The sequence below is a fragment of the Fringilla coelebs genome (assembly GCF_963513975.1).
Source record: "Fringilla coelebs genome assembly, chromosome: 1".
In the NCBI taxonomy this organism is placed as follows: domain Eukaryota; kingdom Metazoa; phylum Chordata; class Aves; order Passeriformes; family Fringillidae; genus Fringilla; species Fringilla coelebs.
In genome coordinates, this window is record NC_140028.1 from 6129167 (window position 1) to 6153568 (window position 24402).

Here is a 24402-nt window from a genome sequence, read left to right on the forward strand (position 1 = left end):
CCCATATTTAGGTCCCCAAAAGTTATTTCAGCATTTCTTGCTGTCACAAAAGAAACTATTGAAAGCATGGTGTAGAGAAGATCCCTACATTACAGGCATTTCATTTGGTTAAAGAACACCCACAAAAAGGAGACTGTGGGTGGTAACCAGTGTCTATGACCAACATCCCATATCCAATGCCATCACTCAAGCCAGTGAATACCAGGAGAAGAAATCCAGGAAAGAATTTATCAGGAACAAAATCCCTGAGTCTTTGTAGCACCAAGCTATGTGTCTGTATGGAATGTGATAGCTGGAGGAGTTGAGGACCCAGAAGGATTTGGTAGTCTATAATTCCTATGATTGCTGAGCTCTTCTGCTCTGATTTTGAGCAATCAGCTTCTCTCTGTTTTAGTTTCCCCATATGTCTAATGGGGTTAATTGAAGCTGTATCATAAGGGTATTGTGAAACTTAATTACTTAATATAAAGAGCTTTTACTTTTTTGGGATATGTTAAAGTGCAGGAGAGTAGATAATTATTCATGGTTTTGAAACTTTTAATGGTTAGTTTACATTTTAGGGAATAAACCAGCAGATCTAAAGAGGGAAATGTTTGACCTACTATTTCTACTACACACTGCATAATGAGTTGCAGTGATAACAGTAATCTGGGAGTCTGCTAATGTAATTAAAACCACCGACTTTCTTCTAGGTGGGAGGTTTTTAAATGTGGCTGATGTCCTTAATGGAATTATGCTGCAACTTCATCATAGCTGCTGTACCACATCCAAAATTAGGAGACTAATTCTGCTTGTGAACATATTTTTCCTGGAACCTCTACACATTAACATGTCAGAATTTACTAGTATGCATTTGGAAAATCTTCAGCAGTGAACAAACTTCTGCTTTTGACAGTCTGAATACAGACAGAGGCTCTGGAGTTTCACCAGTACTGCAGTCCTTCATGGCAAGAAATAAGGGACTGTGTGGTGGAAGTTGTTGGCCCTCAGCACTCCAGTGTGGGTGTCAGAATGAGGGAGGGAAGGGGTGGTCTAGGACTCCTCCTATTATGTGTAAAGGAAAATATAAAACTACTTCTTCTACCTGCCCACTAAAAGTATTGCCATTCTGCTGCACTGCAACATGGGAAACTCCTCTGGGAGGTCTGGTGAGTGATGGACACCTCTGGGGCCAGGTGCAGGAGATGAGTCCCATGCTGAGCACAGATGAATGCAGAGCTCCCTTGGGAGGAAGCTGCACTGCCTCACTTGCTCCAAGACCATCAAATTTTGGGTGCACAATTTGTGAATATGAAACAGACACCAGCTGAGATGAATGTGCAGTTAAGGGCTGTTAAGAGGAAAAGAGTTTTAAAACTCAAGCAGCAAAAATCACTTCCCCCACCAGCTTAGCTACATCCCTTCTGCACAGTATCTGAGTAGCACAACATATGCAGCCAGATACTACTTTGGTGGAAATTTTTCTCTTTAATACCTTTTCCACCTTTGGGATGCTCTCAGTCAGATGTAGACACCTTCCTTTTTACTGGGCAATACGCTTCAATTTTCTGGGAAACCTTAATGCCTGTCCTGTATAAAGGAAGGTGCATATTTATGTCTTCAGAAGCAACAGGGCAAACAATTAAAATGCGGGAGGAAAATCTATTTAATTTTAAACGGCTCAGATACATTGATTTATTATATTTAGTATTTTTTTATTAACAGCTATGAGGTCTTGACACTTCTGTCTAGCACTTTCCACCTGCATATCACAGCATGTCTTGTTACTGTGAGTTAACTCAGCTTCAAGGCCAAGTTCTTGTGATGTAAACAGGAGCATTTGTCTGTACTGCCAAGTGCAAAAAATTAAATTGAAAATCTTTAGCCTGACTCTATCCTGGTTTATTCTAATAAATAATATTAAAGTGACCTAATAAACATCTTCCCTGAGCTAAATTCCCTCCTGAGAGGCTGCATTTGTGCTAAATGTCTCTGTCATCACATTGCATCCTGTCTCTTGCTCTGAGAGAAGTTTGCTGGCTATTATCTTAGGAGGACTGGCACCATTCACACTTGTGCAATTATTGCTATCATGCCAAGTTTATTTTCCATAATTTTCACTCCAGAAAAACTCACACAAAGCCCAGCAGAGGTGCTGGCCAACAATAATGTTGGTTTTGTCTGTGAGCCTTCTCAGGAGATGGAAAACTGTATAGCCAGAGGTCAAGTTTTATCCAGGAAAATGATGGAAACACCTGAGTGAGGTCTCCCTGAGCCTCCTCTCTTTCTCCAAATAATGTTTTTCCAACAGTAATGGTGAAGGTCTAAGCAAGTTCAGCCAAGTTGTGTTGAGAGTACTTCCAGTCATGGAGACTAACATCATCCAGTAATTTCCCGGATTTGTCTATTTATGTCAGCCCATCTGTTTTCTCTCATCTCACACTTCACCTGGAAGCCTTTTATGCAGGTGAAAATCACTTGGCTTTAGGTTTGCGTTCTGCACATGTAGGCACATTTTCTACCATGTCCCTGATACATTTAAATCATCTCTTGCCTCTCTGTCTGCTGGTCTTGGCATTGGGTTCCCAGTTCCAGGAAGAGGAATGGGAGCTTCTCACATGATCTTAGCAACAATTACAGACTTGGGTAGTCCTGGAATCAGGTTGAGTAGCCTAAGGTTGTTGTGCAAGTTTCCCTCCAAAGTAACCCTGGAAGGACCTTGTTCCACAGGTCTGAAGGATGAATTTTGGGTTACAGTGATTCTTGCTATTAGGTCTTAATTTCTTGCACTGATATTACAAAAAACAAAACCAAACCAAAACAAAGAAAAAAACCCCAAAACAAACACCAACCTCCCCCCCAAAAAACCAAACAAACAAAAAACCAAAATAAACCAAAAACAAAACAAAACCCCAAAAAACCAAAAACTAATTTGTTGCTTGCCCTTCCTGTGACCAAAATGAGACAGATCCCATCCTAAAAACTTTTGATTAAGGCTAGGGGGTACAACCACAGGGCAGTGCTGATATGAGGTGGTTCTGGGGAACCTCATCAATAGTCTCTGAGAAGTATGTGGAAGTCAGGATTTGAGTTTTCCCCATGTGACCTTCCCAAAAATGTCTAGGGTTAATTCCCTCTGTCTCAGGCAGTAGATAGTAGTGTAATAACTCCATTCAAACACTAATAAAGTATTACTAATAAAATAAAATAATTAAATGCTAATAAAGTATTTTATTTGTGGGAGATGAAAAATCTGTAGCACAAATAACCCAGTAAGGATTTCTGTGTTACTAGATATTATAATATTTGACTGAAATTGCACTCACCAGAGTTCAGAGGCTCCAGGCTTAGGTTAGAGGACACTACAAAGGATCTCTGACAGGATCCAAAGAAAGGCTGTGTGGCTCTGTACCAGTGTTACGCACAGGAACCAAACAGGTTTAGATTTCTATAACAAACTTCTTTTGTGCATTAAAATTGGAAGGCTAGGGAGTTTTAAAATTATTGTTTTTGGTTGTTGAATTGAGTTTTAGGTTTTAATGAGACAAAATTAAACTTCAGAATTTTTTTTTCTTTTGATTTATAGTGATAGAAGTTTCTACAATACTAGGAAGAGGAGAAAAAGGAGTTTATGCTGTTGCTGAACAATGAAATGGGATTTTTATTTCCTACTGTCCAACAGGCTTCCTCTCCAATGTTAGGCACTTAGAGGCAGGTCTTCAAGATCTCCCAAAGGCCTAATTTACATTGACTTTAATTGAATATTCCTGAGGAAACAGGAGTCAAGCCCTGCCTCAGTTTCCCACCTGTAAAAGAGACATGAACAGTAACTACAATTAGCATTGTGAGGGGTAAAGGTGGAAAATCCACACTGTGAGGATGTGGTAAAGGCCATAAAAATGTTCATGTGCTGCAATGCCTCTAAGCTGTGCAAAAAATTGGAGGCTTTCATGTTATGTCAAAGGGATTTAATGTAGAATGTTGATCACTGTTTATACTGACAGTGCCTGGTTTTGGCAGCTGTTAGCTGCAACAGGAAATTGAATGACTACACACAATGAAGGAAACTCTTTGAATATCATCTGGAAGTGGTGTTTCATCCACTTATTGCTGTCCTTTTGGGATAAAGAGGAAAGCCCATTTAAAATTTTCCTTTTTCATTTTTTTCTTTCTCTGGGTAAGCAGTTCTTTTCCCAGACTGAAGCGAAAGGTTTTCAATGTTTTTCTTCTTTTTAATTGTGAGCCAAGTGGAACCAATGGAAGTTATCAGGAGCTTCACCTTCATTTACATAATTGCTATGTGGAATGGGAAATTGGCTTATGCAAGGAAGCTGAGACTCATTAGTGACAAGCATCTTTAGGAGAGGGAGGGCTCCCTGCATTAGTGTTCAGCTGAAGGTTGTGGGGGTGTCTGAGGAGATACATCCCTGTTAGGCAGCTAATTAATGAAAACTCCAGTGAATTGAATGGAATTGAGTGTTTGCCTGTGTCTGTGAGGTCACTTGCCAGGTGATTGCAAGTAAAATCTTGATGATTTGCGCAGAAAAGGATGTTGAATACATGTTTGGGGAAGTGTGGGAAGAGGTATTTTGTTTTCTTACACAGTAGGGTGATAGCTATAGGTTAAATAAGTGCTTTGTAGTCTGAGTAGAGATGTAGAATTTACTCATGGGTAAAAAGGATAAAACTCTCTCCTTGTTCTTCAAGGTTTTAGGTCCATCAGCAGCCTGGGCAAAAGGGGGAGTGTACACACATGAGGCAGGCAGCCCATTCCTGCACAGAGGTCTGATTGCATTCACTTACACTTCTTGATTCAGATGGCTCCTCCAACTCAAGGGACAGGGTAATATACTATGTTGGTAGTGATTTTGTACAAATGAGAAATTATCAAATCCTGTTTTGCCAAAAAAGTTCAGGAAGGAGCAATGCCTCTATGGAGATTAGTCATAGCATACTTTATACTCCGCTGAAAAGTTGATTGTCTGCTGACCCAAACCTCACATTTAAGGCACTGATGTTGACATCACTCCCATCCTTGCCAGTGTAGTTCAGCACAGGACAAAGGGGCCTCAGAAGCATTCTTGATTCAAAAGTTCATTAACAGAAGTTAAGTGAAAAGATAAAGGATTAGTAATGGCTGCGGCTGGATGGGTTGATCAAAGTGTCTCCTCTTTTCCATCCTTGTTGTTGCAAGCTTTGAGACTACCTGAGTGCAAGGTAGCCCTTAACATACAACTGCTGCTGAAAGGGAACAGCATGAAGGGAAAAGCCATTCTCAGTTAGGAAGAGTTCAACCTTACAAAACCTCTTAGACAATAGTGGCAGGAAAGAAACACAGCTATTCTAGTAGGCAGTTTTTGGTTTTTCATCTCTGCAGGCTTGAGTGGGAAATCATCCCTTTTTGGTATATTTTGAGAGAGTTCCCTGAAGTGTCCCAGTGGCAAATGACTCAAGAGTGTTCTCAAGCAGGAAAGGCACAGCTGCACTGAAGAAAGAGTTGCCATTCCAGCATGAGTTCTCTTCAGAGGTGCTGACCCAGCTTTACATTAAATCTTCTTGAAACTGGTGCACTTGCAGTTCTTGCCTGACGGAGTATTTTCTCAAAAATGACATTGAATTCCATATTAAAAGTATGAAAGAAAACCAGTTGAATTTGAGTAATTTCAGCCAGAGAAATGTAGAAATGAAGAAAACTGCAACAAGATTAAAAAAACCATTTACCAGGTGTTGATGTTAGTGTGCTTTAAATTATTCATCTGGTTGTAGAAATTAAGATTCACTCAGCTGTTCAGCTGTAATCCTGGCTGATTTAGATGCAGTTGCTGCAGGATTCAGTTTTGGAAAGAACCTTCTTGCCTTCATCCTATGCAGAACTTCAGCTGCAACTAAGAAAAACCAGAAAAATGATGTTTTTCAAACTTTTTTTTCCCTATTTATTTATCTGGTGACTTTTCCAAAACTCCTGAGTTTCTAAAAGACATCTTTTCCCTCCAGAAAGGTCTTCTGGCTAGGTAATGTTTTAGAGAACTGGGAGATGTTACCCAGATTTGGGTATAGAACAGTATGGGGTGATTCTGTGTATATCAATGATCCAACTTTAGGAACATGGAGACAGGATTTTAATCCAGTCATTTGTAATTTACTCAGAACCCCAGACCAAGTATCTGGTCAAGCTATGAGTGCCTGCTGTCCAGTTCAGTGCTGAGATCACTGGAACAGGATTCGAATTTGGCCCATGGTTTTATGTTGTCCTCAACCCTGTATTTTTTTTTTTTAATACATTAAGGAGAAGCACAAAATCTTCTCAAAACATGGGTGTAATCATTGACTCTGCATGTCTCATATTTGAAGTTTATTTTGTTAAGGGGTATCACCATAGCTCCCACTGTCACCTTCCAGCTCTGATCATTGCTACAGGACTGGCTCACAAATTGAGTCAACAGGATAGAAAATCTTGAAAAATCTGTCTGCAAAAAGTTTGAATTTTTTTTTCCTGCATGAAATATTCCCCTCAAGCCTTTAAATTCTCTTTATTAATTTTGAATAAGTACAAGCTCTTAGTCTTTTCCCAGTGAATCATATCCATGGACTCTTACATGATTTCCCATAGCTCTCATTTTCAAGGACAGCTGACCTTGCATGGACATTGGCATGTAGAAAAGGGCCTTATTCAAAAGGCACTGCAATTTTTTTCAGTGTCTTAATATGTGTAGAACAAGCTTAACCTAAATCAGTATTCCCTGGGTAATGGAAAACAACATCTTGGCTTTAGGCATCTATAAAAGTATTGAAAGGAGAAGAGACATTGTTTTTACTGGCTTTGAGTCTTACCCTACTTTATATTTGTAGTTTCCTGATTAGTGCAATAATGGCAGGGGGTCCTTGCTGCCAGGAGGGCCAAAGTTGTCCTGGTGTACATCAGGAAAAATGTGGCCAGCAGGTCAAGGGAGGTGATCCTGCCCCTCTGATGGGCCTTGGTGAGGTCACATCTGGAATATTGTGGCCAGTTCTGGTCTCCTCAGTTCCAGAAAGACCAGGGGCTACTGGAGAGGGTCCAGCAGAGGCCACAAAGATGGTGAGGGGTCTGGAGCATCTTTCTTAGAGGAGAAACTGCAGGAGCTGGGCCTGTTTAGTGTGGAGAAGAGAAGACTGAGCTCAATGTAAACAAATATCTCCAAGGTGGGTGCCAAGAGGATGGAACCAGACTCTTTTCTGTGGTGCCCGGCGACAGGATGAGGAGCAAAGACCATAAACAAAGCACAGGAAATTCCATCTCACCATAAGGAAGAACTTTGTTACATGGAAGGTGGCAGAGCACTGGAACAGTCTGCCCAGACAGGTCATGGAGTCTCTCTGGAGACATGTAAAACCTACCTGGATGCAACCTGCTTTGGCAGGGAAGTGGACTAGATGATCTCCAGAGGTCCCTTCCAACCCTAACAATTTTGTGATCCTGGGATGCTGTGAATATTTTCTAGTTGGAATCTCCAGTATTTCTCTCAGACTTTCCTGCCATCAAATTCTCTTAATTTAACTCAACAGCAGAAATGATATTTTTCTCCAAAGTTATGTCACTTGAATACATAATATTCATACTATCATTTTTTGGGAAAGAGTTTAAAAGTAAGGACGGGAGCTAGCTGTAAGTAGCTGCAACATAGTCTCTCCTGTTATCTTCTGTGAACTTTTTAAGAAGTTATAATGCCTCCAGGAAATGGACTTCAATTCAAACCTTGCAAATCATGTCCTGAATATTGTCAGCTTAAACTTGTCTCCACGGACTGCACTTGGAGTCGTTAGTTTCAAAATTATTGGGAATGTTGATGGATAAAGAAAAGTATGATTGTCACTAGGCAAAAATATCTAAGGAAATATTGGCACAATTTATTCCATGTGGGAGCCATAAAGGACTTACATCCCAGGCTCAGCAGTATTTCTCAGCCAAGGTAGATACAGCAGCTGAAAGCAGTGTGGTAAATATTGAAGAAAAATTCAACTCTCCAGGTGCAAACTGGTTAAATGAGAGACAAAGCAAAGGAGAAGTTGGTGGGAAACTGAGGCACAGTGTTGCCTCATGATTTGCCTCATGTCTCTCAAGAAGTGCTTTGAGATCCCTTCCAACCCAAACCATTGTATGAGTTCCTTCTCAGGTTTGCCTTTGATTTTCAGGATTAACTTGAGAAGCTGACCATAACTTTGTGCAAGATTACTGCTTATAGCGGCTGTAAGGCCTTTTCTGGGTGCTTTTTTTCTTTACTTGGGGAGCTAAAGGCATTTAAAATTTTGAGTGCAGGGGAGGTTATATGAGATTGTTTGTTTCAAGAGGATTTGGCCCATTTCAATTTCAAAGTCTTAGATAGGTTTTGTTGCAAAATGCAGGTGGGGTTAGATGCAAGGCACTTTATCTCATGGTGATTACTCCATTAAAGAGCTCACTGCAGAACTGTGATGTGGATGCAAAGTTTATTCCAAAAAAAACCCAGACAGGTCAGAAAGAAATGTGATCCTTTTCTTGAGTGACCCTTAACTCAGACTGAAGGCAATGAATGGTCTTACAAGAAAACAATCCAAAGAGAATAACTAATGATACCTTTGGCACATCACAGGAAGGGAGAAAAGTAATGCAGTTTAGATAAACCCCAGAACGAAACCCAAATGTCTCTTGCTGATTTATATCTGTGTGATACAGATGAAACCAGAGGATTTCAATTAAGATGATGTGCATAACAAAAAAGTAAAAAAAAAAAAAACAAAAAACCAATCCCTCCCCCCAAAAAATCCAAACCAAAAAAAAGGCCAAAAACAAAAAAAAACCCCAAACTCAAACAAACAAGCAAACAAAAACCAACCAACCAAAAAAAAAAAAAAAAAAAAAAAAAAAAAAAGAAGTGGCAGAGCTTGATGGAGTCTAATTGGGAAAGTAAATAAATAAGAAAGAAAAAATCTATTGTATTTTTGTGCTGAGCTGTATAGACAGCAATTAAATCACTAATCAGGCAAGAGTTGGCTGACCTAGGAAAGGAGCAATCTCATTTCTCAGCTGGATGGGAAGTTTAAAAATATCTGCTCAAAGGAGTATTTAAAGGATACATTTTGGGTTTCAATTAAGTTTATGGCTTATGGAAACAGTTCCTGTGGCAAATTAGCAATAAGCTTTACTTACTTAGAAGCTACTTCATGATGATATTGGCTTTTTTTTTTGAACAGAAATTGTTTCCCACCAAAAAGAAACAAAATTTATTTTTGTGTGCATGTGGGTTAGTGTTCAGGAGATTTTTTTATTTTCTCTGCCATCTCCTTCCTTTTCACTTCCTTTCTGGAGGCTGTTTTGTAATTTCTTTGCCTCAAGAAATCAGCACTGTAGTTGTGAAATGTCTGCAGAGCAAGGATTATATTGTAATTTATGAAAAGAACTTGGGTCAGGAGAGGAACATCTAATTTAGAGCACATTAGGTTGACCTGGGGACTGCCAGGTCAAGAGCTGGAAGTAGAGCTCTTCCACCTTTTTGTGGGCAAGCAAGGACTGGATGTGTTTCTACTTTTTCTCCTATTATATATAAATATCAAATCTAGTGATCCATCTGGGCAGTAGGATCAGGTCACTCATGAATGAGCGAGGGATCTGTACAGGTCCAGTGGAATGTGGAGGAAAAACTTAATGTAGAGGGATCCCTTTGCAGATGTGGGTGTGACAAGCCCACCCTGAACATCTCACTGGACATTGAACTTGCAGGCTGTAGAATAAAAGACCCTCAGCTGCAGCAGCAGCTACAGCTGAAATATCAGGTTTCTTATATCTCTATCTTGTATCAGGTTTCTTCTTATCTCTAATTGCTCTCAAGATTAATCATAGAAAGGATGTGAAATACCTTATTATTGGTATAGTACACAGAGAGAAAAAATCTTTAGGACCTTGAAGCCTTTTATTGTAAGTCTAAAGCCCTTTTTGAATCCTCAGGATTTTTATTTTAGAGTGGAATATTAGGAACTACATCCTACATCTGAAAAATTAGATTTTTTTCTCATCTTTTTTATTAGCTTGTCATAAAATGCTTTACATATTCAATTCTGCGTAAAGTGCAACTGGCCAAAGTGCTCAAGATAAAAGTTTGGTAAATGTGCAATTTCCATCCATCACCTTATTGAACACAGGAGACATTGAAATAACACATTAGGAAACATTTAGTTCCCAATCTATACCATTGATGGAGGACTTCAAAGTGTTACAGATACATCAGGGAAATCTTTATTTTCCAGTTTGACTTTAGGTCTGGGATTTTAACTCAGGACCTTTATTTTTGAATCCATAGTTGCTGTGTTGATGATAGGGTGCCAGATATGCTGTGAGACAATAAGGGAATAATCAGTGGATTAATGCAATATCTATGCTTGTCTGTAAATACAGATAGTCACACTTTTATATATGTATTTCAACTCTTACATTTCTGGACCTCTAAACATTTGGGGTTTCCCATCTGCCAAAGCATTATGTGAACAGTGGTGAGAAAAGTGGAAGAAAATGTTCCTATTGGTAGCCAGAGGAAAAGACTAGTTGAAATGAAATTCTGGAAGCGATTTCTTTTTTATTTGTGCACACCTCATTTACATGGGGAGGTCTTGGTGGTTATAATGGGAAATAACTCTCTACCTGATGGGGGGAATGAGTTAAAACCATATTATTTTAATTTCACTTTTATTTTATTTTCTTTTATTAGTCTTAATTTCTGCTAGAATAGTTCTAAACTTCCTGGAAGGTCAGTACAACAGTCTGAAATTTCCAGAGTCTTGTGATGCTGAAAGAGCTATTTAGTATTTGGGGTTTTCAAAAGGCACTTCAACTGTTCATTTGCCATATTTAGGACTGGATTATTTTTATCCTTCAGTCTTTTTTTGTCTTTTCGCATTACACAGCAAAGCAGAATAATGTTGACACTGGAGACAGTTATAAAACATTTGCCTGAATGGTACAAATTGACATTTATACAAATGGACATTTATACAAATGCTCATTGGACATGAAAGTGAAGTCTCGTCTTTTTTGAGCTCATTAGGAGATATATTGTTCTCTAAATAGGCTGGAATCTCTCTTTCAGAATTTAATTTTAGTATTGGATCTATCTTTGCTCCAGTTCTTCAGTGCTAAAAGCCAGATGATTTTGTGACAAAGTTGTTTCTTTCCTCTCTTTCACTCACTACAGCAGCACAGGGGAGGTGAAGGAAAACTCAAATCACCAAGAGCTCTGCTCCAGAATGTGTCAGTGGGTATTTATCAGACACAGTCATTTTCTGTCCCAAAGTCACCCCACCTAATATGCTTGGTGGGAGCTGTACTTTAGCTCCTACTACTTCCACAGCTCTATATGAATTTCTACCATGTGTTAGCATAGACATGAGTGTGTGTTAACACAGACATGAGTGTGAGCAGCTTTTACTGCTGTGTACCTAAGTGCAGAAAACCAGAGAAAGGTAACCCTCTCAGAACCTGGTTTGGATGATTTTTTTATCAAGGAGAAATGAAAATTCCAGTTGAAATTTGCAACAGTTACCACTATTTGATTAGTATTGGTGGAGGCCTATAATTAGTTCTTATTTAAGAAGGCATATGGCTCCAACAGATGGTAAAGGAAAAAAAGAAAGTTAGATAAACAGGGATATTTGCAGAAGGTTTTCTGATCTCCTTTGCTTACATTTTGCAGCACAGTGCTTGCTTAGGTTCTGGAAAGATGGCCTACTCTCCATATGAGGAACACTTACATGTCTTAATTTTCTCTAAATATACCAAAATAGTGTGGCCTGCAAGTATTTAAGAATTCTGGTAATAACAGAAGATTTGAGGTGTCAAGGAAACCTAGAAAATTCTTATTTTTTGGTAGGGGTTCTGAGCAAGAACCAGCTCTACTTGTGTGGTTAGTGGGAATTTCAAATGGTAAAGGCCAAGGAACAGGAACATGTGTATGGATGGGTGAGGGAGATGGCCATCCGAGAGAGAGATTTGGGTTATATTTATGGCAGTACCAACCAGCATGTTGTGTGTTGTAGAGATCACTCAGATCACAGGCAGGCAGATTTCAGCTACTCCAGAATGAGATTTTAAATGCTTTGAGGAGACCTCATTGCAGCCTTCCAGTACTTAAAAGAGAGAGGGATAGAGAGAGAGAGACTTTTTACACAAATAGGGATAGGACAGGGGCAACAGTTTTAATCTAAAAGAGATCTAGATTAGATGTTAGAAATAAATACTTTTTTTTCCTGTAAGGGTGGGGAGGCCCTGGCACAGGTTTGCCAGAGAAGCTGTGGATGCCTCATCCCTGGAGATGTTCAAGTCCAGGCTGGATGGGGTTGGAGCAGCTTGGTTTAGTGAAAGGTGCCCCTGCCATGGCAGGGGATTGGAGCTAGAGGATCTTTAAAATCTCTTCCAACCCAAACCATTGTGGGATTCTGTGATTATTTTATTAATTGTTTCTTTGCTTCTTTCCTGCCAAGGTCAGGATTAAATCGTGAGACGGTGTTTCTTTTTCAGACTCAGATGTTTATTAGTTCTTATCTATGTCACAATCTCACAAGCTGTGAGTTCTGCAGTATTTGCTTCTAACAAAGTACCAAATGGCCACAAAGCTCTCTCTACAGGGCCTTTTAAGGATAAATTTTCGAATTAAGAAATGATACCTAAATTAATTTTACTTTTAACCCAATAACCGATCACCTGTGCCCCGCAATGTAGACTTTTCTGTTCAATTACAAAATACCACCAAACCCATGAAGAAGGTGAAGAGGAAGGACCAGCCACTGCCCTAAAACCTCCATCTTAGCTCTATACATATTACTATATTCTAAAACCTTAAACTCTAAGGTTTAAGGTTTTAAGTTTCCCACCATGTGATATTACAACTTCTATTCAAAATACACACTCATCAACTCAGCTCTGTCATTCAACTTTGGAAGCCTTCTCCATGGCTTCAGGTCAAATGAAGTGCTCTCTTGGGGGTCAGTGCCTGACAGCACAGAAAGTCTGAAATTCTCAGCATCCAGGGCTCCAACATTTTATGATGCTCTTTCTACCTGTTTATTGTCACCCTTCCTGTTCACCCCTGATTAACTGACTGTGGAAATGCTTCCAAGTGGCTCTGGGGTGAGGTCACATAGCCGGGTTCAAACTGCCTTCTGCTGGGATTCACCGACAGCTGGCTTTCCACAGAGGCAGATCCAGAGAGATCCCATGAACTGCTGACACCACATGGCTGTGTGGGCAGCAACATAAGGTTTGTGGGTAGGAAAGTTTCAAAACGTTCACAGCTCATTCTCAAGTGAGTGCCTTGCAGTGCCCTCCCTCTGTCTGTGCACGGGTGACCTGAGAGAATGAACCCATCTGCCTTTAAAGGTATCATCTGCCTCTGAGATTTTCCTGTGTGGAAACACAAGTATGATATGCTTCTCGTGACCATGAATTAGGCTGAAATACAAGTGTGCACTAGTATTTATAAAGAAACATTTACAGCAAAGCTCTTTTTATAGCTGCAGTATCTTGATTTCCCTACATTATTGAAGAGCATCTCTTTCATTAAAGCAAAACTTAGCAGAATCTTGCTTTTCCATTTATCTGAATAGCAGCATAATAATACTGCTTTTCCCAGATAGCAAGAGATATTCAAGAAGTTGCAGCATTTGAGTAATTATCTAATTTCCAATGCTATAGTCATAGAGACATTAGAGAGGCTAGATCTGAAGTTAGATCTGTTTTCCGTATGGATTTTTCCTGACGGTTTAAGCACTCCTTATTTATTTTAAACCTCTGACACAGTGCTCGTGAAACTGCAGAGAGCTAATTCTAGAGAAACCTGGTTGGAAACCTGAAGTTGTCCTTCTCAAAGGCCTGGAGTTGTAATTTTATATTTAGAATATTAATAAAGAAATTACTTTCATTGTTCTCTGCCTTGCATGGGCATGGGAAGCAATGTAATGTTTTCAGCAGCAGTGTGCAAGGACTAAATTGTCACATTTCCTCCTTTCTCACTTTGAAAGAGTATTAATTAATAATACTTTTATGGGCTGCAGAATAGAGGACAGTTCAGATTAATGCTGTCTCTGCTCTTCCTTTGTTAAACTCAGAAGTTAAACTGTACTAAACAAAAATATACAGAGGGGTATAAGTGGTTTGTTTTCACCTGAAGTTCTCAGCATTCTGTAGCCAAGACCTACAGGCCTAGAAGAAAAATTGTCTTGGATATAATTTGCTGTGCAGGAAGTTTTAATGTGTTTCCTTTGGAGAAACAAATTTTTCATGTTTCATTTAGGTCTCACAATCCTGGTTGTGTGGAGAAATCTAACATTATTAAAAGTGATTCTTAGTATGATAGTAACTTTAAAATAAATCAAAGAACCAACTCTAAGGGTTTCTTCATGCTTCCAGTGCCTGCTGGAAGCAGAGCTAGAAAGTAATGTGAAGTGAGGTAATGAAGGACTTTTAACTTTCCTTTTCTAGCCTCTCCAAAACAAACTCAGCCATGGCTTTCAAGGTATCCTCTTATCAGAGGAGAATTCCCTCATGCACTGGTTCTTTGATAAGGCTGTGCCACAAGGAATTTATGTTTTAAAGCCTTGAAAAAATAAATATGAACAGACCTCCATGACTTTTCAAAGATTAATACTGCTGGGCAAATCTGGGTTTACTTAGTGGAGTGCTTACCATCCTTGAAAAAGTTGTTGGTTGACATTGATTCCAGTTTTATTTGGCACGTAGAGACATCATGAGGAAGCACAATCAAAAATGTAATTATGGAAAGATTCTAGCTGGTGAGATTGGAGCACTCCAGTCACTGCCATAGCAGACACAATGCAGAGGGCTCAAGGACCAGCCAGTCCTATTCCTTTGCAAACACCAAGGGCTCATGTGACCCTGGTGGCTTTGGGGAAATAATTTATCTCAAGTCTCATCAAGCTACACCAAGACTTTGCCATTTCAGAGTCTCTCCTTGGCAGAAGTCAGAGGTTGAGATATGCACGTGTCATTGTTTGTTCCATGGGAGAGATATTGATCTAGAACAATCATGAAACTTCTCAAACTATTTTTATAGCAGTTAAAAAAAACAAGTAAAGGAGTGACCAAATGAAAGAACTTTAAAGGAAAGTGATATAATTTAGGCATGATGAAAGCAGAGGAAGAATGCTATAAATGCTCAGAGTTGAAAAATGTAAAATTTGGGTTTCCTGGAGTGAACAATTGGGATAATTGACAGTTGGAGTTTGGGAGAAGGAGTGCTAATCCATCTGGTGTGTGCATTAAGATCTTAGAAATGTCAAGAATATTACCACCACCTTCCATTACTTTTCCCTTGAAATGTTTCCCTCTCTTCACATGAATGGGAGTGGTGTGAGGGTTCTCCTGAGGGAAATAACACAAATGAGAATATTTGAAAAGCAGGAAAATTTAAGTCCCTGTCACAGCTTTGCACCAGCTGAGGGACTCTGCCAGTCGATCCAGCAACACTTCCAGTGTTTCTGAACTTTAGTTTTGGTGAACAGAAGTTCAGTGTTCAGAAAACACTTTCAGTGTTTTCAATTAGAAATGCTAATTGCTCTGGCATATTGCACTCCTTCAAAACACAAATAGCACAACAGTCAAGAGAAGATCATTTCATTATCTACTTTATCAAATTATACCTACTGCCAACAACAAAGCTGTGGTTAAGTGGGTTTGATCAGGGGGGTTGATTGGGGTTTGCCACATGTCTCTGTATAAGACTAAGGTTCCTGGTGGTCTTCCCTTCCCCTTCCCCTTCCCCTTCCCCTTCCCCTTCCCCTTCCCCTTCCCCTTCCCCTTCCCCTTCCCCTTCCCCTTCCCCTTCCCCTTCCCCTTCCCCTCCCCCTCCCCCCCAACCCACCTCAGTGCCTTTGTCCTGGCAGTGATTAGAATTGTATGGTTTCTATTCTCACTAAATTAGGTTTTAAATACGTAACAAAATTGCTTACAGGTCACCTATCCATCAATTTCTGTCTTAAGAGATTATTTGGAGAGAGTTTTTCAAGGGCCTCTCTCTGAATCTTTAAAGAGATGAGTAATTTCTGTATGATGTGCTGCAATAATATTTAGAAACCTCCATCTATAGAAACACCCAGATGGGAAAGTTGGGCAGACTGGAGTGTATCTGGGGACACTTGGAAGGTGGTCTGTGGGAGAGAGGGAAAGCAGGAAATGCTACAGTGACTGGTCTGTGCCAGCACCCTGCGCACCAAAGCATCCATAAGTGCAAAGAGCCTTTCTCCCCTTCCTTTTTAAAAATGCCCTTGTCCAATAGCCTGTGGAGGAATTTCTAGGAATGATGGTGGGATGGCATGGAAAGAATAGTAAAAGAGGAATGCATAAAAAAGTTTTTCTCATTCTCTGAATGCCTGTGGAACACAACTCTCCTCTTCATACTTGCAAAGGCTCTCACAGCCCTGAGAGCTCTTTCACTTTCCAGATAAACTGAAGAACTATTCAACCCAAAGATAATAAGTAGTAAATTGAATAGAAACTTAGGAAGGAAATCAGGATTCTTTCTAGCATAAGGAATACTGCACATGTGCCAAATAAATCTACTGACAGGGAAATGTACTCATCAAAAATTCATCACCACAGAATTAGACTTTCTTTTTTGAATTCACCGAAGCTCTTTGAAACTGTGGAATAAATGCAGGTCAGTAGAGTTTTAGCTCCAATCTCCCCTAGGAGTGGGAGCTCCCAGCAGTTTCCAGACAGTGTGTCTGTCTCCTCTGGGCTGCCTGCGACTGCTGGGGTTTTGAACAGCTGAGGCTGTACTAGAAAGAGAATGTGGGAAAACCCAGTGGTTCCAATCTTCTCTCTCACACCCTCCTGTGCTTTATGCCAAAGGACAGAGGCCCTTTGTGAGCACAGGGATAAATCTGCTGTGTCTCCTGAACAGGGGCTACACCTGCTGTGCCTTCTGCCAGCAGCCCTCTCTGAACAGTGGCAGCTGTGACAAATGCCAACCTCAGTGCCACTGTCTGCCATCTGACACTCCTGGGGTTTAGAGAGACAAAGGTTTCAGAAGAAAACCCAGGAATTAGGGGAAGTTTGGAAAAGGTACCTGGATTATGGTATTTTCATAGACCAATGAAGGATATGTTTGGAGCAGCATCTGCTTCTAGTTAGTACAAGAAGCTCAAGCAGAGTGAGGTAGCCTGGTGCCTGTCTCTACCTGAAGCACAGAATACACCAGCAGGTGCTGCAGCCTGAAGGAAAATATCTGTGAGATGTTGTCATTCTCCTTTGGTTTGAGAGGCAGGATCCCTGCATTGCTGTCAGCATTGCCAAGACTGCCAAGCTGTCCTCTGAGGAAATCCCTGCTGCAGCCTTAGGTTGTTCTCCAAGAGAGGGGAGAAGCCACCTGTGGCTGCTTAATAGGCAGGGATGGATGTGTTTAGGGGAGGATCAGTCACTCATCTGCTGTAGTTCTCTGCCAGGTCTCCCTGCTTAAAACTGAGGGATTTTTGGCTCTGTAACATCATACTCTGATTTGAGACAACCCCAAACACTGTATGACATTGACTTTGACCTTTCCAACAAGAGAAATGATTCCTGATGCCACCTTGCAAATCCAGCTCTGAAAACAATTACACACGAGGAGTGGTCTGCTCAGGAGTGTGTTTGAAAAGAAAATGAGATTAAACTTTCTCTCTGAGAAGAATGCCAGTATATCAATATCTAAATCAAATAACATAAAGTTTCCTTTGTATGCCAGCTAGGAGTAAGAATGCATTGTACCTCTAATATGATTTTTGCAGTGTCTGTAATATCATGAGGTTTAAATTAAAATAAATACGACTGCATGCTTTTGAAGAGCTAATCAGGCTGAAAGATTCTAGCCTTACTGGTGCAGCACATGAAAATAAATATGTATCTATCTAGGCTGGATTCATGGATAGCTAGTGTGCAGATTGGGTGGTGGGAAGACAATAGCAGGATGAAATACTTGGACTGCTCCTGGGTGTGCTTGATAAAAGTCATTAATAGGAAAATTATTTGAATGTAGTCTGGATGACAGCACTTTGGTTCTGCTAATTAATTAGATCAAGTTTTATTGGTCTTATTGTCATTTAGTCAATTCTACCCCATATGATTTTTTTCTTTTTTGAGATATTTCAGTGTCCCTGCTATTCCAGTTCCAGAAGACTGGCACCACTGAACTAATTTTTATAATGGCAAAACCCCATTTACTTGTCTACTTTTCTTCAGTACCTTTTTTATTTCTTTTTTTTTTTTTAGTTGTTTTGAAGTCCTTTCTGTTATTTTTTTTTTATACAACCAAACTTGACCTCATAAAATATTTAATCCTGTCAGTCTTGACTCACTGACCTATGATAGCAAATTATGTACAAATCTCAGCACAATAAACCTGTCCTGATTTGAAGCTCTTGACAAAACAGCAGACCTTGAACTTTTATCTTACCACAGCTTCTGGTGCCAGAACAATTCTGCACAGGGGCAAATTCTAAGAAGTACCTTCTGAAAAACAATACTTTCTAAAAAGGATTGCCTTCTGACTTTTTGATGATGATCACACATTTGTCTCTTTCTGAAGGACTAATCCTGGTACACCTTTTTTAAGCACCCTTCTCAGGAGAGTTCCAAAATACCATTTGCTAAAGCATTACCTTTCAAAAGCTCAGATTCCTCCAGGACTGAGCACTGGAAGGGGACAAAACCAGCTCTGAGTAAATTTTGTGGCCTGTTGTTGCTCTAGGGCTACAGGAGTAGAATTAGCAGGGCATTCTGATTACCAGCCAAGACAAACCTTTGAAAATTCCTAACTTTGGTGCCCAGTTCATTTAAAAGTCCCACTGTCATTGCAGGTTCCTCTGGAAGACATTCACTGTAGTACAGTGAATGTTCCCTCCAATGTGAGTTTTTATAACTCAGCAAGCCACAGGTTTTTTTCCTCTTACTGAAAAGGGAATTGCTCGAAAAGCAGTTGACTTGAAGCAAAAATTTTTGCTCAGTGTAAAGCATGCATTTTTTTTTAAATTATGTCCTAAATTCCATAGGTTCCGTTGTAACCAAAAATACACACACTGGAGGCACCTACACCACCTAAAAGTTAGAAAGGATAAATCCCACCTTCGTTTAGATGATGTTTATTTGTGATCATTTGATACATCAGTACACAGGTGATGCTATTGTCTGAATTTGATGTGGAGAAGCTTAGAGTTTTGGTTCTTGAGTTCCTTTGATTTATCCAATTTTTTTGGACCCAACTGGCATCTCTCACATGTGCCAAGGACCTGAAGGACTACACAGGCATCTTGAAAAAAAGACTATATTTTTATGTTTCTGTATTTTAAGATGTGTCTGCACTTCCAGTTTCTGCATACAAGATCTGCTATTGTCCCACCTCCCAAGTAGTAACTTCTGGGAATGCCAGAGATGACAAGAAAAATCCCTCTTCTGAAAGATGCCCATTGCAGATAAAAGATGAAGTTTCACAGGTGGTCTCCCCCAGTCCTCATGGTGCTTGGTGCACCAAGTTGAGCATTTGATGCTTTAGCTTTTATTAGAAATAAAGTTAATAGGATAAGTGCTGTCAAAGGATCAAGTGTTCTTACTTTGAAATCCAGCCTGCCTACAGTTTAACATTTGTTTGCTTTAAATATCATGTCTGTGAACCTGCAACCCACAATAACAGCCTGCTCTACTACAATTAATTATTGAGAATGCAAGTGTTTAATTACAAGTACTACTTCAGTAACCCTGGAGTCAAATCATAGGATACAAATTAATCTCCCTGCTGAAATCACACCAGGAGTATGTCTGTGTTTTGTGCAGGTGATTCCAGCCTTTGCTCGACCTGCGTTCATGAAAACAATGTTTACAGCAGAATATTTCAGATTTTGTACAGAAATGAAGAGATCGTTCTTAATGAGACCATGAACTTCAGAGTGCACCTGCTTCTGGATGGTGAAAGGGTGAGTTGTTTTGGGATGCATATAAAAACAGCAGGGCTGGGATTCCTCTTGCTTAACTTGAGGTGTGCATTGTACAGGTATCTCTATTTCAGAAGTCCATCTGCTGTCAGAGGTCTCATCCATGCAGCTTCTGGAGAAACAGGCACAGTTTATCTGACCAATACACCAGCAGCTGAATTAGGAGGAGACTGACTGTCCTGTACCCATAAATACCTGTGATTTATTTGTTTCTACATGCTGACACTGTTAAACTCTGCATGAGGTCAGAGAGACCCTCTGCATTTTGCTTGTTTATGAGGAGCAGGCTACACCTTGGATTTCCAGTGGAATAGGATGTTGACATACTCTAGTAAATCTGAATATCAGAAACTCAAGTGTCTCAACCATAATTTGTCATTTGTGCACTGGATCACTCATTTAACACAACTGTGCTGATCAGCCCCACCTGAGAAAACTGGGAGTCTGCTGCTTCTTTCTAGGATCTGCTACTATTATTATTACTCCATTATTATTACTCTCTTCTCCTCCTCTCTCTTGTGACTGAAATTTTCTACAGGTCCCCAGCCCCTTTCCATCCTTCAGAGGTCTCCTGGCCTTTGTCCTTGGTGCTCCTGACTGCAGGAGCCCATGCAGTTTCTGCTGCCAGAGCTGGAATTATCCAATATTATATTAGGGGAGCATTGTTCCTCCTCGTGCTCAAGTAGTTTTGCTGATGAGATGTTTTGCTGATAGAAACTCAGACAAAAAAATCCCAAACAAACAAAAATGACCAAACAAGAAAACCAATGCGTATGTCCAAATTAGATTATTTGGTATATATATATTTTTTTTTAATTCTCCCCCTCCTCCTCTAGCATAACCCTAGGTACACTTATATATATATGTGTGTGTGTGTTATACAGAGATCTAAATTAAAACAGCTTCAGAACCCAATTTAAAGTTAAAATGCTTCCTTTTCTCTCCCACTTTCCTTTTGCTGATTTGGTTTGGTTTGATTTCTTTTTTTTAATGGTGGTGTCATCAGTTTATTCCTCCCTAGAATTGTTGGTTTGTGCTTATGTGAAAAATTACTAAATGCAAGTCTATCAATATTTGTTAGGAAAATGTCTCAGCATGCTTTATCCAATATTAATTTTATCCTTCCTCTGTGGAGTACCTCTGACTAAATATCACTCCTCTCAAATTACAGCAGTTTCCACTGTATTGAGCAGGGATGATTTCTGTTGATTTTTGCATTATTATTCAGGAAACTTGTGCACTCATGAAATGGAAAATAGAAAAATAGCCCACAAGATGCCTCACAGCTAAAACTCATGGTGACTCTTGATGTGCACACTGCGTGCAGCACCACTTGGCTTTCCATTGGAGATTCCTTGGGAAGAGGACAGCTGCCCAATTCTGTACTCACAGAGTGGATTTGCACAGACAAACTCAATTTTTCTGTGTGGCAAAATAACTTTGGGTTTTCATGAATGTAGAATAAGCAGATAAACAGGTCTGTTGTTCCAGGTGAGTCGCTAAAGGCACTCGAAAGAATCAAATACAAAAAATAAAGATCTGTAAAATTTTTTTGTGTATTGAGCAGATTAGCACAATTCACTTCTGTTTAATGCTTTGAGGCTTCTTTTTTCTGCTTTGCTGTCTTGTCCTCCACAGCTTTGCAAATTTGATAAAAATGTGGGAGAGACTGAAGTGTGCCACTACTACATCCACAACTATTCAGAGACAGTTTTGTATCTTTTTCACAAAATCTCCTGTGTTGGATGAAATCCTTGCAATGTGGTGTTGGCAAGTCAGCTAGGGATTTTTAAAGTGTTTTAAATATCATCTGTGTTCATAACTCTTAATTTATTTAGCACACAACAGATGTGAATCCTTTTTTGTGCCTCTTGTGTGCTATGGTGTTTTTTCTTGGTTGAGGGTGAAGGTTCTGTTCGCTGTTTTTGTATGTAGATGGAAGTTATGATAAATAGACAAATGAATTAGTCAGGGTAATGCAAGAATTGAGTTCATACACTCCATGCAGTTTCTGCTGCCAGAGCTGGAATTATCCAATATTATATTAGGGGAGCATTGTTCCTCCTCATGCTCAGGTAGTTTTGCTGATGAGATGTTTTGCTGATAGAAACTCAGACAAAAAAAAACCCCAAACAAGCAAAAACGACCAAACAAGAAAACCAATGCGTATGTCCAAATTAGATTATTTGGTATATATATATTTTTTTTAATTCTCCCCCTCCTCCTCTAGCATAACCCTAGGTACACTTAAATATGTAAATTTTTTTTTTTTTTTGCCTGGTAGTAAACAGAAGGAAGTGCTATTATTTGCCTAGAAGTGGCATTGAACATGCATTTCACCATATAAATGGTGCTTTAAAACTCTTTGGTTTATTTGATGTCTTTTTCTATATTGTCCCAGCATACAACATTTTTTGAATTCAAAGGAAAAAATATTTCAGGGCTGGGGCAGAATTTATTACTACAAAGAACTCTAATTTATTTTCATATGCTTTTGCTTTCTTTTTTTTAGAGAAGAAGCTTTGCCTCTTTCATCCTGCAGTAGAATAGATAACTGGTCTGGCTTCCTCCTTGCTGGCCCAGTTCAGGGAAAATTTAGTAGCAGGGAAAGAACAGAGTGAGGCAAGCTGCAATAAAACAGGATATTAGATTTTGTACTTTCCAGAGAAATTTAGAGTGATCTGGGACCCAGATCATTCAGTTTGACACTCTGGCTAAATGGCTAAATATTAGGGAGGGAAAAAGGAAAACATTACCTCAGTAGTGGGAACTTTGATCAGTTTTATGTGGAGTTGTCTTGGTTTGAAAAGACAGGTGTCTACTTCAGGAAGGTAGGAGCCTCTCCTGAAATGGGAAATGTAAACCCCTTCCCTCTGAAGAACTATGATTTTGAAATTAAAACGCTATCATGCAAATATATGGGAATAGAGATAACAGTTCTTTAATAGAAAAACTAAAAAAAACCCCAAAAAACAAAAACAAATGTAATAGTGCAAACAAAAAAAAAAAAACAACAAACCAACAAACTATTGACAGAGTCCGAATAGACCTGACACCCTGTGGGTCAGGGTGTAGGCAGCAGTCTCATTCCATGGTGGCTGCAGCCCTCCTGCAGTGCCAGGTGTGGTTCTTTTGGAGCAGGGATCCTGTACAAGGGTGGAATTTTCCTCTGAGGGTCCAGTGGTGGTGCAGGTGGGCCTGGTCTTCCTCTGAGAATCCAGTGGAGAAGAAAGCTGCTTCTCTGGGAATCCAGTGGGAAGGTCTGCCTGTGGGGTTCTAAACCTCAGATTCTATCCAGGTAGCAATGCTTGTTTCCTCCCTCTGGGCAGAGCCTCTCCCAATGGGATGATGTAATTTTATCAGCCATGCAGTGACACTCACTGGCCATTAACAGAAGAGATCTCCTGGAGGGAGGATTGGTTGTGGAAGCAATAAAGACAAGCAGCCCAATTAACAGAGGATAACTGCCCCACTTCTAACAGATAAGAATAGAATATCCCTATTTCCAACCTAACACAGTGGTTTTGCACTATTCCGATCAGTCTGATTTCAATACAGTTTTGGGATTAAAAAGATCTAATTTATGCAGCTTACTGCATGACCCCATGCAGTGAAGAGTATCTCTTGGCCTCTCAGGCATCTGCTCACTGCCTCAAGGTGTTTGGGGTGAGTGTCACCAGCTACTGAGCTTTTTTGGAGCACACACTCAGATCTCAGGGGCTGTTGCAGGTGCTCAGCAGGGCTGGGCACAGACCCAAAATTTCATCCCCTTTATTTGGAAGAGGAGGACATTTGCTTTGTCTGAAGCACTGTACTGAATTCCTAGTTTAAATTCAGAATGTAGCTTCAGTAATGACTACTATTTTTATCACTGCCAGCAACTGTGATTTTTAGTGATAGCAACTCATTAAAAAAGAAAAAGGTGAGGGGGTTTTGTGGGTTTTTTAATGGAATTAAATTTAACATCTTTCAGAATTTCTTCAAAGCACAACCTTGACTCTCAATTTTCTTACGTCAACAGGAAAAGATTGTACATTGTCAATGTAGTTTCACCTTTGGAAAACCTGGCTAAGCATGGTTTGTGTTATTTATTTTATGAAACCTACCTGTCAGAGCAGGGTAGATGCCTCTGGTGTTGCCTTCAGTGCATTTTTAGTGTAGTCTCTACTCTGTTGTTAAGAAGATGATGATCACCTTTGGAAAGCAGAGTTCATCTTGCCTGTTTGAAGCCATCTAAAATGCAAATGTATCTAGACCAAGAAATTTCTCTAAGCTCTGCCTATTGTCAATGGAAAGGGACAGGCACAAACAGAAATTAATTGTCCTTCCCAGTGGGTACCTTAGGATGGAGCAGGTCACTCTCTGCCTCTGCTTGCTACTGACAGAAGACAGAACCCATACATCTCGCCTTTTTGTGGCAAAAAAGGTTGTATTTATAATATCACA

The 24402-nt window shown here is 39.8% G+C and overlaps 1 protein-coding gene across 1 annotated transcript in view; it reads left to right on the forward strand.

Annotated features, from left to right (window-relative positions):
- FAM135B (family with sequence similarity 135 member B) overlaps positions 1-24402 on the forward strand; it is a gene marked incomplete at both ends in the record, with an annotated part of 125057 nt that overhangs the window by 37988 nt on the left and 62667 nt on the right. The window contains one exon of the mRNA XM_084204511.1: positions 19799-19938. Coding sequence (XP_084060637.1) covers positions 19799-19938 — 140 coding nt within the window. The remainder of the gene's footprint in view (positions 1-19798; positions 19939-24402) is intronic.